This window comes from Plecotus auritus (assembly GCF_963455305.1).
Source record: "Plecotus auritus genome assembly, chromosome: 4".
Taxonomy (NCBI): Eukaryota; Metazoa; Chordata; class Mammalia; order Chiroptera; family Vespertilionidae; genus Plecotus; species Plecotus auritus.
Genome location: NC_137775.1, coordinates 176,872,557 through 176,887,699, shown reverse-complemented (window position 1 = coordinate 176,887,699; position 15,143 = coordinate 176,872,557). Strand labels below are relative to the sequence as shown.

Below are 15,143 nucleotides of genomic sequence, written 5' to 3'. Positions count from 1 at the left end.
GTGAGAGAGGCACATCAATTGGTTGCCTTCTGCATGGACCCCTACTGAGCCTGCAACCTAGGTGTGTGCCCTTGACCGGAATTGAACCTGGGACTCTCAGTCTGCAGGCTGATGCTCTATCCACTGAGCTAAACTGGCTAGGGCTATTGTCATTTTATTATTATTATTTATTATTATTATTTTTTAACCCTTATCCAAGGATATCCTTCCATCAATATCCAGAGAGAGTGGAAGAGAGAGGGAAAAAAGAGAGAAACACAGATGTGAGAGAAACATGTCAACTGCTTGCCTCCTGCTTGTGCCCCAACCAGGGCCTGGCAGGGGAGGATCCTGCAACTAAGGCACAGGCCTCTGACCGGAATCGAACCCAGTACCCTTTGGTCCCCAGGCTGACGCTCCATCCACTGAGCCAAACGGGTTAGGGCTCAACATTGATGTTTCTATCTCTCTCTTCCTCCCTCTCCCTCTTTGAAATAAATAAAGTCAATAAAAAATATATATAAAAAGATAAATACTGAAAAACATCTTGTCTTCTTTCTTCTTTTTCTTTCTTTCTTCCTTCCTTTCTTTCTTTCTCTTTCTTCTTTAAAATAAAAGCTCTTAATCAAACAAAAGGAAGCTAGGAAATTGCCAAGTGAAAAATAACCTATATTTGCAAAATCAGTCTGTAGATTAAGGTGAATATTTTTATGCAAAGTAATCTCATAAAATTTAAATGCACTACAACATAACAATTAATTAAAGAATATAATAAACACCATTATTGAACATTTCTTCAATATATACATTTTTTTCAGATTCTCTGGTCAGGTGAGAGGGAGTTGTTAGATCTAAAATCATTCTTGAGAATGATTATCTACACTAATAAAAGAATAAGATGCATATTGACCGTACCTTCGCGATGCACACTAACCAATCAGGAGTGAGTATGCAAATTAACCCAACAAAGATGGTGGGTTAATTTGCATATGCAGGCACTGAGCAGCTAGGGCGGGGTGGGACGCTTGCATCACCATGGCGATGACACAGGCATTCCGCACTGCCCCAGCTGCTCCGGGCCTCTGGGGAGCATGGGAAGGCGGAAAGGCAGCTCCGGCCAGAGTGAAGGCAGTGCCTGCAGCCAGGGGAAGGAAGGCCCATTCTTGCATGAATCTTCGTGCATCAGGCCTCTAGTTTTGATATAATCTGATATATAGTCTGATATTATTTTGATATTTGAAAGGAAAAATGGCATTTATTTATTTTATTTCAAATTATAGTCGAACCTACAGAATAATGATAGACAGTTAGAATTAGTATAGACACACCTTGTCCTGGCCATTCATCCCCTTTAGCTTTTCCTAGGAGATAGGACCCAGGCCATAGCCTTATGTGTTATCAGCAGTAATCTGTGACAAAGCTTCTTTTTCTGGCATGAGCCAGACATCAGACCTCTCCCTCTCCCAGATGTCAAGAATACATTTCAAAGCTCCTAGTGGTTCCCATGAAACTCTATTAGGCTAGAGGTTAGGGAATAGTCTTTACCCAATCCTTAAGGAAAGGTGTGGTAGAGACTTCAAGCAGAGATCTCTCAAAGAAAAAAAAAATTAATCTTCTTTCCTTTCCATCCCTGCTGTCTCTTTATATCCAGAGTCCCAGAATAGGTTCTCAGTACCATTTCTTATTCTTTGGGTCTACCTTACCCTTGCATACATATATATTTTCTTTCTCTTTTACTATTTATTGGCACCATAAGGTTTTCCCCTTTTCCAAGCCCAGAAATACTACCAAAAAAAGTGCAAAATTTAGTGGACTAGAGATAGATTTGGATGCATGCCCATAGAGTTACATTTTTTTTTTTTCATGATGAGATAAAACTGGATCTATTCTAGGGCAAGGGAGAAAGGAGTGTTTTAGATATGAGAGCAAAAGAGTAAACAAATGTGATTCCTCAAAATGTGACAGAGCAGAAGGATTTTCTACTACAGTGACCAAGAAGTGGAAGGAAGGGATGCTGTGTCCAGCTGTCCTTTGTGTGACTGTCCAGTTGTGTTCCCTGAAGACAACCAACAGTCCCAGAGAGTTTTTTGTTATTAATTTTAGAGAGAGAGGAAGGGAGAGTGAGAGAAAGAAACATCATAAAAACCAAACTGTACAGGGGGTAGAACCTGCACCCTAGGTATGTGACCTGACCAGGAATCAAAACCACAATCTTTTGGTGTATGGGATTGCGCTCCAACCAACTGAGCCACCTAACCCGGGCCAGACCTAGACAGTTTTAAGTGTCTTTGAGGGAGGAAAGAGAGAAGTTGTATACTTTGGTGAAGATGAGAAATTGAAAGATTTAGTCCTCTAAGATGGAACTCCACAAACCATGTTAGGAGTTTCTCTATTATTTAGGGCAGTAATGGATATCCTCCAGCTGATTCACACACACACACACACACACACACACACACACACACACACACACACACAGTCTATATGCATTTAGCCTTTGCTAAGAATAGAGAGGGTTTCTGTGACAGAAAAATGAGACCTGGCTGTGGATGATAGGGTATTTAATGTAAGACTCTACATACGAGATGTGTCTTATTATAAAAAGTAATTGAAGTCCACCTTATTTTTTAAAATGACATGCAGATAATGATTTTATTACTTTGATTTTAACTATAAAAATACAAACATTTTGAGCATAATATTTTCTCAGGGACATGTCTGAGGGGCTCATAGAAAAGAACACATCTTTGACTGACTCAGCACTTACTTAGTTGAGTACTGGGTATTGAGTATCATGTCTTGGCCTAGGTGCACTGGTAAGTATAATCTATAACTGTAGTCTCCTGATACTAGGTTTTACTCTTTGTGGAAATGGCTCTCAAACTTTGGCAGGCATTACAATTACTTAGAGAGTTTGTTAAAACACAGATCACTGGGCCCCATTCCCAGAGTTTCTAATTCAGAAGATTTGGGGGAGAAACCAAAAGTCTGCATTTCTACCAAATTTTCATGTGACACTGATGCCTCTGGTCTGGGGACTATTCTTTGAAAACCATAACATCTCAAATTTAATAGGGGAAAATGTATAAAAATTATTGATAATGGTAAATTAATGTTTTCTTAAGTGGATAATTATCTCTCATGACTTTAGTGATGGTTAGAATATATTTGGTAGTCATAACAATGTTAAAACAGCATGGAGAATGACAAAGCTCAATAAAGAAATAATTCCCCTTCCATCACTATAGTCTGAAAATGTTTTTAGACCTAAAGGTAATTCATTGGAAGAAGTCTATACAGTATTAGGTTCTAAGGACTAAATAATATACCAGTCCAAAATAATACTAAAAGATTACCAAGTTGAAAGCAAAGGTGACACTTGTTTTTTGCAAGCAGCCCACCACTGCTGCTAATTATGATAAAAATATTCATAGATAAAAAAGTTACTGTATGTCTTTTTAGATGGGTTTATTTTATAATATTGAAAGCATGATAATTGACAGTTTAAAAATTTACAGCTTTAGTTTTGTCTGGCCAAATGTTTTGATGAAGTTAGAATTTAGTCTAATAGTCATGGATTGGCAAGAACAATGTGGTGTGTGAGACCAGATTGGGAATTTTATCCAATTTGGATAGAAGTCTATAGTGACTTTCAGAGTTGGCATTAGAATTTTCTTTGACTAACTTCTTTCTTTATCACCTATATCTAGCCATTCCCTAAATTCTCTCACATCTTCTTACAGCTGGAGCTCATATTCCCTCCCTTTGTTCTTTTGTCTATTTACTTCATGAAAATTCTCCAAGCTCATTTGACTGACTCCTCTTTGTCACAATTTGAAATGTTCCCCTATTGTACTTTAGACCAATCCAAACTTTCCTCACATAAACATTTCTCTCTACATTTGTTCATTTTCCATTATAAATATGTGAATCTCTCCCATTCAAAAAAGTTTATTTAACCATCTCTTGTTAAATGCTGAAATTCTTAACCAATATTTAATACTTGGTATCATATCCTACTCATTCTTTTTCTCAATGAATTTAAGAGCTATGATTATGGCACATTCATGGTTGGGATATATCCACCTAACAAAATGATTGTTTACATTCTTGACATGGAATTTTAGCATGTCCATACTCACCTTTCTTCCAAGGCCTATAAGCCAAATTTATCTTCCATGGACCCTGCTGCAGTCTAACTCAAGCATCTGAGTATGCTTAGCATTTTGTTTTTCATATTCTAAAGGTCTGTTTACTTTTTCCTATGTAGTATTTATACACATATATTAGCTCAACTTTCTTTATTACTTTTTTTTTGTGGGGGGGAATAGAGACATAGTTAAACTACTAAAACTAGTTAAACTAGTAAAATCTATTCTCTCATAACATAGGATCACTCCTTTATGGAGAGTAAAACAGATCTGGATATGAATCTTCCCGTGGCCACTTGCTGGCTGCTTGCATTTATACAAGGTCGCTAACTTCTCTGTGCCTTATTTTTCTTATTTGAAAATCTGTGGAAAATAGGATTTAGTATTGCTAAGGATTCAGTGAGACAATTATTTGAATAACACAGATTATCTGTTATAACATCGAGTGCAGTGGTTTAGCTAAAAATAAATTGTTTTCCTACCAGGGATGTCTTGAGCTGAGCATTTGATGACTGAAGGGGAAGCTCTGACAATTTCAGCACATGGCTTCTTTTGCTAAGGCAGCTGCTTTAGTTGATCCAGACAACAAAAAAGTTGTTGTGATCTGGGGTTGCACATATCATTTCCTCTCCCATCCTACTGACTAACATTTAGTCCTGTAATCACATTTAGCTGCAAAGGAGTCTGAGTAGTTAAGTCAGTTATGTGCTCTACTGAAACTCAGGCGGGTGGGTCTCATTACAAACAGGGAAGGGAAGATTGGGGCCAAACAATATTCATAATGAAATCAGGATTCTGATCCCAAAAGGCTGTAACTCACACTTCGGAGTTGTGAGGCCTCCTGATAGTTTCCCTTTGATCCCTCTAGCCCAATCCTATATATAGATTTGCTACACATACCTTTTCCTTCAAACTGTTAAAACTCCTAAAGGACAGGGACTCTGTCTACATGTCTTATTTAGCTTTTAATGTGTCCCCTCATCTGCTGTACTTCATCCTCTACATTAAATTTTAAAAAATCACAATGCAGGGGCATTTTATAAATTTCAATAGTTTAAACATGACTCTAGAGCAGCCATGGGCAAACTACGGCCCGCGGGCCGGATCCGGCCCGTTCGGCTGTTCTATCCGGCCCGCGGAGCCGAAAGAGCAGAGGGTTCTCTTGCTCTCCCCTCCGCTCCTTTACTTTGAATTTATATTAGTTCACACAAACACTCCATCCATGCTTTTGTTCCAGCCCTCCGGTCCAATTTAAGAACCCATTGTGGCTCTCGAGTCAAAAAGTTTGCCCACCCCTGCTCTAGAGAATGTGCGATTGAAGTTTGTGAACATTCATATTTATATCAAGGTGCTGCTTTTTCAGTTCTTTGTAATTAGGATAGTCATTCTGCTTTCATCATTGGGCAGCAATCAAAGGTAAGTAGAGCAATTAGGATGGCCTCCACCCTATGTCTTTGGCCCTACAGTTTTCTGGAAGTAGTAGTTTTTGGAATTATGTAATGTCCTCTACCATTGACAACATATGAATGTTATTACATTTCCTTTTGTGACAGTGTGCTGTGGTCTGGTAGTTGTGAGAGTTATGTAGGGCACAATGGTAAATAAAGGCGAATTCTTAGATTTTTAGATTTTTATTTTAAAACATAAATTTGATAGAAATTAACACCTACGTTTAAACAGAATGATGCATTAATTAAATGCCTTGTCATAACTATTATAAGCTCTGTTAGAAAAATAGACATCTTACAACTACAGTGTCAGCTCTTTAATAAATACATAAAACAGCAGTTAGTAGTCAATCAGAATTATATGAACAGCTTCATAGTATATTATATGAAATTGTCATATTCCCCAATCTTCTGTGTCCTTTAAGGAGATTTAATTTTATATATAATTCAAAGCCAGAAATAATAAGAAACTTGCTTAATGAGACTGTTTCTTAGAGCTATTTTATATTTAAATATTTTAATTTAAAAATACACTCTATGCTAAAAATTTTTTACAAAAGCAACATTAATTAAATGAAACAAATAAGGTTATATCATTGATAATTTAAAAACATTTATAAATTTTTTTTGCAGAGGCTTAAAAATGAAGTAGTTATTAAATGTAAAATAGTTCTAAAGTTATGTTAAATATCCGAAAATGAATTTCTATATTAATATGTGCAAATTTGTATTTTCCTATAATTTAGAATGAAAGTATCTGATATTCAATATCCTTAATAAAATTTATGTACCCTATTTGTCATTGTGGAATTCTTATCAAAATCATATTTATCTATGGTATAATATAAAGTTAATAAAAGTTCTTTAGACAAATCACAGTTTCCATCCTTGGTAACTGCAGTGTGTGTGTGTGTGTGTGTGTGTGTGTGTGTGTGTGTGTGTGTGTGTGTTTAATTGTTGGGTTAAATAATTTTAAACTGAAATTAGATTGTAGAGGTTCAAACCTGATTAAAAGAGTTAGCTTAAAAGATACATTTTATGTAGGAAAGTATTTCAGGTAGATAAAAGAGTAGTGTTGTTACTCTCAGGTGTTTTGTTAACATCTGCCCAGATAACTGAACAACTGTTTCATATAATTAACATAATTTAAATATGCATTTTATGACAATGATTACATGGGCTTGAAGGTAAATTTATCAGAGCCAAAGGAAAAAAAATCACTCAAAAAAAGAGAAATGTTAAAGAAGAATAAAAATGTAGAAGGACTCAAAGAGAAAGTTATTTTTTCCCCAACAGCACTGATTGGTTGTATCATATTTCTCTCCTGTCACTGATGTAACATATGCAAGATGGTGCATAATGTATTTATAATGTTTACATGTAATATTCTCCCACTTAATTTTGTTTAACAGAGAGATGATAATATAGAAGTATTCATTACAAAGGGATAGAAAGAATAAAAATTATTAACAAGACTGGGAGAAACCCACTCATTCTTATCAGTTAAATTAGGCTTTGCAGAAATCATAGCCACTGGCATAAAGAGGAGGTTAAAAGAGCTTTAATAACCTAAAGGTCTGCAGGATTTGAGCTCATAATCAGACAGTTAGGATCCATGCTGAGTTGTATGTGATTCAGTTGTACTGAAAACTGGCTCATATGCCATCATAAATGAATATTCAAATATTTGTAAAAAAGCAGTGTCCCTATACTCATGAACATGTAGTTAAAAAAATTAGTGTACCATTTATTTAAGCACAACTTTCAACACTGCATCTAACATGCCAACAATTGCAAGATACATCACAATTTCAGAGATGTTATACTGAAAAAGCGGATGTGTCAGAATCAATGAAATATGAATGTGTGTAATCAGTTATCCACAGCAAATTTTCCATAGAGGAATTATAAAAGAGAAGGGAAATGATCTGAAAACTAATTCTGTATTTCTTTGAAAGGTGATATATTTCAATTTGCATTGCATGAAATGGAGTTCTTAAGGTCAGTATATATTGGTAAGGACAGTCATAAATGTTTAGAGCAAATAAAACAGAATACATTATGCACATGCTTGAACTCCCAAGTAGTTATATTTCTCTTGAAACTTTTATTAAAATATATAGGTTTCAAATCCTTTAAAACCGAATCTCTAACAGTTGTGAGAACTTAAAATTCTTAATTTTCAATGGATCTGTCTTTGTTCAGGTACATAGATTCAAATGAGTGTTAAAATTATTAAGAGTTGTTTGGAAATAAACATTATTCCATTACATTTGGTTATTTTTGATAATTGGGCTTATTGAGTTTGAGGGCAATCCCTTAGAAAACTGAGTGGGGAAAAAAATAGGACTAAGGAAAGGAAGTAAAAGGCACTGAATCTAATTTGCTATATCAGGTACCTGGAGTAAATAATTCTATAGAGAAAAATTTTCATAGTCCCTCATAAAAATATATCAGTGTCTCATGGATGCCATAAGAATATCTTCAATGGAGATTAGGAAATATTAAGAAATATTTAGAATTTATTATTTTTTTAATTTAAGTTCTTTATTGTTTAATGTATTACATTGGAATTTATTCTTTAGTGAAGGATTACATCTGATGCAGTAATTTTAATAATGATTTTAAAAAAATTGCCTGAAGACAAAAAAATCTATTTTGTTTATTTTAATTTTTAAAATCTTTATTAACTAAAGCTGCTTTGAACATTTAGGACATAATCAGATTTTTAGTGAATTTCTGAGTCTTGCAGAGAATATGTATGACTTCATAAATGTTAACAAATTTTGAAAAAGATATCAAATGCTTAAAAACCCATGTACACTTCAGTGTGAAGATGTCCCCAGAGAAATCAAATGCATACAGTTATATTGTAGTGTTATGTCTGGCACATTGCTAAGTCATTACATGGCACATGTAATTTAAATGTAAGTCGTTTAGGGCACAGAAATGCTGTCGTACCAAAAGTGTTCAAGTTCCTAACTTTGTTAATCATTAAAAATGTCATTACTTGTGTTTGATATCAATGAATCTTAAAAGGCTCCTGTGGTCATAATGAAAATAGGCTCTATTTACAAATATTATTTAATCTAAGAATACCCTGTTTTCCCTTACCTTTTAATTCTAATTAGTCAAATATTAATTCTCTTCTCACAAACCATTATACAGGAACATATCAATTATTCAAGTAAAATATAAGTTCTAAAACCTTTAAGAATTAGATCATTAAGTGGGAAAAAAAAAGAAAGCACATAACAGTCATCATCTACCTTTGAACAGCATATCAGGAAGTTTGTCTCTCCCTATGATAACAGCTTCAGTTCATTATAAATTAGTGCAAACTAGTGAGAGTGTAAAAATATAAACTCTGGACTTTCAGGATTTCAATTTATTTTGCTCTTTTGGATAATTATTCCACATGGAAATTAGTTTATGAACATCGTAATGTTCATTTTTAAATTGTCAGCATTTTAATAAATGGAATTTTTCCACTTTTTCCTTTTGGGACTGTCAGGTATCAATTTATTTTCCTTTTAAAAAGGATGCTACATGTGACAGACAAACGGCAAAATGTGATTTTTACATTATCCTGGGTGGTCAAGGGTATCTTAAACAAGTGAGTCACAGTACTGAATTATGTCAGTGTCCCCAATCTCTCATTTGGGGAAGGAAATACAGTTCAACTTAGAGTCATAATTGCTTGGCTATGGGGACAGCTAATGGAGTTGCTCTATTTGTGGGTTCCAGAGCAACTTACGTATTAAAATGCACTTTTGGGTAGAATGTGGGGTGCGGACTTTAGTCTTCATTGAAATGCAACTATCTAGCACTTTGATTAACTCAAGTGCTGAAAGACAGTAAATCTGGGATGTTAATTATAAAAAGACATTGTTGTCATAGGCCAGTGGTTGGCAAACTGCGCCTCGCGAGCCACATGCTTGGCCCCTTGAGTGTGGCTCTTCCACAAAATACCACGGCCTGGGCGAGGTCTATTTTGAAGAATTGGCATTAGAAGAAGTTTAAGTTTAAAAAATTTGGCTCTCAAAAGAAATTTCAATTGTTGTACTGTTGATATTTGGCTCTCTTGACTAATGAGTTTGCTGACCACTGTCATAGGACTTCTAGCCAATAAAATTAGAATAAATCTGTAGGGCTGTGGTAATTGTGAAGAAGTTTCCATTGGGGAAGATAAAAGCTCATAGCCTCTGTATCAATCTCTGGGTAGCACTGCACAATTCTAGGGGGTGCTGTTCACACAGGCTAAGGCATGAATGGATTTCACACCTGTAGTTAACAGTTAGAAGTTGATTGGCAGGAAATATTGGAACTAGTCATGGCCAATTCAGTTTGAATGACTCTTTCTGCTTTGCTTTGCAATTTTCTCATGCTCATATACTTAAGACTTCAGTAAATCACATTTAAAAACACTTGCCAATTGGATATTTTAAAGACTCAAGAGGTAGCATGATATTGTGCAATGAACACTACTAGCCTGGCAATAAGATAGAAATTGTCTTCAAATGCTGCCACTTAATCACTGGGGTGGTTTTTGAGACATTACTTAAACTTGATTCCCTGACTAACTAAAATGATGAATTAGCTTATTTCTTAGATATTGTTTATCTTCCTCCAATTGCATACTTTTAGAATTCTAGTCAGTGGGGTTGAGGCGATACTATATTATATAGCCTAATATAACTTTTAATTTAAAAAATGCTAATATCTACTTAGAGTAAATATCTGAGAAAGCTCAGTCAAAAGTCTGGCACTTTGCTTGAGGCAGAGTTTCTAAATATCTTCTGAATTTTAACCTGATGATTAGACAAATGAAATGGTGAAATAGTCTGTCCAGTTAACCAGGTAAGAAGATATCAGACTCCACATCTTCAAACAACGAAGCTGTTCAAATTTTGATGTTACTTTACAGTGTCCCTTATTAAACATTCAGCTTTTAAAACCAGTATTCTAATAAAGTGACATTGTATTATTAAGTTTTTATGGCAGTAGTAACTTAGCACTTATTTAATCCAGTCATCTGTGACATATATAAACTTATCCTGTAAGAAAGAAAACCAAACCATAAAGGCAAAGAGGAGAGAATGTTGGAATTAGTATCCATCTTGTAAAAAGAAGAAAACAAACACACATGCATAAAACTACAGTTTCAAAAGCAATAACCCTCAAGATTAATGTTTTATCTGTTCACCTCTTGAGTGAAACACTAATCATTTACTCATCTAGTTATTCTTGTAGATTCACTGCCAAATGTTGAAGTGTTTGGCAACATTAGAATAAATGCCTTATTATTGTTTTTCATTTGCATGTTTCATGCAGGGATTCCTGTACCCTTGCAGTGACACAATGCCAAAACTATCTCAAAAGCATTGCTTCTCTCTGGGAAGCTTAGGAATGGCCAGGTACCTGTAAAGTGTAATCAGTGCTCTTCAGATGATCTACATTCTATGCTGATCTAAATAAGTTATATATTACAGTAAAGTGCTACAATGACACTAGTCTCAAACAGTAGTAAGACACATTTTTTCTCTGAAAAAGTCAGCAGCAATGTGAGTCACATGATGATGAGGATGCTTGTCAGTCTCCATTCCAGTGAAAACCAGCAACTAGCATGATCTAGAACAATTTGTCTCCTCCTGTGACTTCTAAAACTATAACTCTAGGAGCAATTATTAAAAATCCAGTTTCCCATAAAGTACTTTTTTAAAAATCTTTTTAGAAGTTGCACCTGAAAGTTTCATGGGCATTTAATTTGCTGATATCCATTTTTATTTCTTCAGGCTTCTCGCGTCGGTAGGTTACTGCTCTTGTGCAAACACTCTGCAGAATTGACTTGTCCTTAATGGAGAAGAAATATTAGCATTAATTAAGGACCTAAACATTGGAAGTAGACGATGACATACTGATAGTAATACTTTTTTTTAGAATTCACTGACCTTTTTTGAGGCCGACACCCTGTAATCTGCTGAGGACTTCATTTTATTACTATTCCATTGTAATATCACCTGTCTAATGATAAGGACTTTAAGCAACCCAATCAAGAATGTAACTATGAAAATGATGAAAAATATCCTCACGTAGCTTGGACTAGAGAAGCATTCTGTAATGAAGCAAACAAATAAATTGATTAAAAATGGGAATGAGTAGGTCAAAGGATTCCAACAAGTAAACAGAGTTTACCATCTCAATTAATAGGAGCAGAGATATTTGCAAATTTACATTTTGAAAACAGGATTGCCATTACTGTAAATTCAAAGAAGGCTCTCGAATTTTTATTACACATTTATTAAAATATTTTTAACATAAAACTCTCCTTTGTAGAATAGCCACAATTAAGTATTCAATAAGAGTATTTATTTGCAACTTGCTTGATTCTTAGTAGTATTAACTGGAATATGTCCAAATCCTTTAACCAAATATAATTGTATCCATTATAGAGAGAGGGACAGTTTTTGTGATGTGTTCCCTTGATCACAAGTGGAAACTGGGATTTAAAAAATTATTTAACAGCACCCCTCATTAGTTTATGTTTCCCTTGTTTTGCTCCTCTTCATTTGATGCAAACCAGTAATGGAAAATAAACATCTGCAGAAGCTAAAATCAGTACTACTCTAACAGATGAAAAAATATTTCCTTTGAAATTGCAGTGTCATAATTATTACACATAGATTCTCCAGGAAATAAGAGTGTCCAGTTCAGGACAATACACAAAATCTCTTTCCTCAATTTTTCTTTATTTATTTACTTGTCTGTTAACCAAGTTTTGCATCTAAATATTCCACTTGTAGTTTTTTAAGAGTAAATAATTACTAGCTGGAAAAGGATATGCTGCATTCAGAGGAGGGGCATGCTAGGTCTCTATTTTAGCACTAGACTTTTGGCAAACTCTGACTGGAAAGTCTACAGACTCTGTGGCTGCCAGAGGTATTATCCAAATCTAAGAGGAACGTGGTTGCACAATATGTCAGTATTCCACAGAACTTACCAGCTGTCCCAGACTCAAAAAATTACCTCCTGGCCTAAAGAGGCATGTGTTTCTTGCCTATTCTTTAGACTTCGGGGACTTCACCTAAACATCTGAAGGTTTCCCTGAAAGGGCCTTTTGGGAGGGGACCTGCCAAGACTTAGAAAAGCAATCACCCACCAATGGGTGATCTGTGTCTGAATTCCCAGGGATGACAAAGCGTGCTCTTGAATAAGCCAAGAGCTCAGTAACAAGAGCAAGGGCTCCTCTCCAAATGGGAAGACAGAGCACAGTTTTCTTTTGGTCAACGATAAGATTTCCTTGAAAGAAAGGTTAAAGAGAGGCTGGAGGACTACTAATTGGAATAGAAGCACCAAACACAAAATGCAAGTTTTCCTTTGTTTCACACACAGAGAATCCAGGATGCTCGATTCAAAGGTGATGACTGTGGAGTCTTTCACAGTGACCTTAAAGTTTGTGACATGCATGCCTTCCATCCTGACAGACTGTCATTTCCCCTAGATGACTCAGAGCTACTCAATCAGCTAATATCCTTATAGGGGGCATGTGGCTTGATCCCACTTACTGGCTTCTTGCCTAGTAAGTAGAAGCTTAGCCAGAAAGACCAAAGAACACTCTTTAAGTGTGATTGAATGAATAGATAATAGAGGTGGCTAACACATGCCCTTTCTCTCTCCTTGCACAAGAGTTGTGAAGGGGAGGGGATTCCCCTAGCTAGCCATACATTTTACAAACGTTTATAACGGGTTAGGATAGATGACATTTTCGGGGCCCAAATCTGCGTGCATTTTTTAAATGTCATTTTGGATCAGCAAACATTAAGCCATGGTCATGACTATCATCTTGGTTTAGGTCAAGTAAGGGCTTTTTCTAAGGAGCTTTAATGGAATACTTTTTGTAACCACACTTAGGTCACAGTAGGTCTGTTTACTTAACATAATAAATGACATGTTGACAGTAAGGGCTCCATTTATTAGAAAAGGCACTTAGCTTTCGGGAGTGATTGCTACAGCCCCAGCTGGCAGCACATGGGCTCTTTTCAGAGCCAAATTCAGTATGGGCTAAACTCAGTATGGATGGAGGGAAGAAGGAAGCAAAACTCGAGAAAGTTTATTATTTTGTGCTCTCTCTGTAAGAGCTGGGATTATGCTTACAGATTGGAGAGATTATTGCTAATCTCTCCAACTTGTAAGAGTTAAGAATGTTTTCAGTGAAGTCATAATTTCATTATGTGTCATCTTTTAATTTACATAATTCTTTCATGTTCACTGGCTCATTTAATCTTACACTACTCTGAGATTGGTATTACTACCTCCATTTTACAGATGAAAAAATTGAGGCACAGAGAAATATTGTAAGAGACTATTTCTTAACTACTGTGTCAAGGGACATGGCTTAAGCCAAGGTCTTCAGAGTACAAGCTCCATACCCTTTCCATTGTGTCAGCTTTATAATCATTCACGCTAACTTTTATTTATATAATAAAAAGTATCAGGAAGGAATAACCCCTTTGAACTTATGCACTTTACAAAAGCAGATCATCGCTACTTAGAATTATTGGCTTCACCCGAAACATGAAAATGTTGGTTTGACACGAGGAAGGTTATAACTGGAAGCAAGTTTGGTTTATGAAAAATAATTATGGCTCCATAGATATTGTCTCTAAGGGTGAAATGAACTCCACATAGGAAACTCCTTGGTTCACTGAGGCCTCTCTAGAAAATATGTTTGGTGTACTTCCCTGGAGGTGCACAGCATGGGAACTTACCTGGGTAGTTGAGAAGGGGGATCTAACACTTCAGCCAACCGTGGCAGACACACTCAGCTAATTTTATTGAGTACTATCTCTGAGATATTGAAAACATTGAAGCAGCTAGTCCAATCTTTAGGATGGTGGATTACGGACCCTTTTGGGGAACATGATTCAATACTTTCTCAGTGCTTTGATTACTAAGCTTTGGCTTACCTGATGTTTGGTCCACATAATGCTGTTCCATGAAAGCACATGAGGATTTACACCGATCAAGTATAGCTTGAGACAGATTGTGGGGGTGAAGGCATTGCACACAATTCCTGTAAGGGGGAAACAGAAATGAAAACATGTCATCTTTAAAAGGTTGTAGCCTGTAGTATTTTCTACAAGAAATAAATTAGAATAGAATACTGCTTTAGGATAGCAGCCTTGTAAAACTGGGAAAGAAAGCTATGACACTTATTTGTAATTTTGGCTTAATTTAATACCATGGCAAAGTTACTTTTTAACCACTTAAAATAGTTTAATAACATATAAAATCAAAATAATGATTCTTCTGCCTATTTTTTCTTCTAGGATTTTTAGGGTTTTGAATCCTACATTTAAGCCTTTAATCCATTTTGTGCTTATTCCTGTATATGGTTTGAGAAGGTGACCTAGTTTCATTTTTTTTACATGTATCTGTCCAATTTTCCCAGCACCATTTATTGAGTAGACTGTATTTACCTCATTGTATGCTCTTGCCTCCTTTGTCATATATTAATTGACCATATAAGTGTGGGTTTATTTTTGGGCTCTTTATTCTGTTCCAT

At 35.5% G+C, this 15,143-nt stretch overlaps 1 protein-coding gene across 4 annotated transcripts in view; it reads right to left on the bottom strand.

The window, feature by feature from the left end:
• Positions 1 to 15,143, bottom strand: part of ITGB8 (integrin subunit beta 8) — a 172,679-nt gene that overhangs the window by 82,638 nt on the left and 74,898 nt on the right. For 3 of the 4 annotated variants that reach the window (XM_080666656.1, XM_080666658.1, XM_080666659.1), the window contains 3 exons: positions 14,545 to 14,651; positions 11,530 to 11,693; positions 11,322 to 11,431 (listed from right to left, as the gene is read on the bottom strand). In XM_080666656.1, the coding sequence (XP_080522782.1) occupies positions 11,322 to 11,431; positions 11,530 to 11,693; positions 14,545 to 14,651 (381 nt within the window). Of the gene's footprint in view, positions 1 to 8,118; positions 11,432 to 11,529; positions 11,694 to 14,544; positions 14,652 to 15,143 lie in introns of those variants that run through there. The other variant, XM_080666657.1, reaches the window with a different exon arrangement.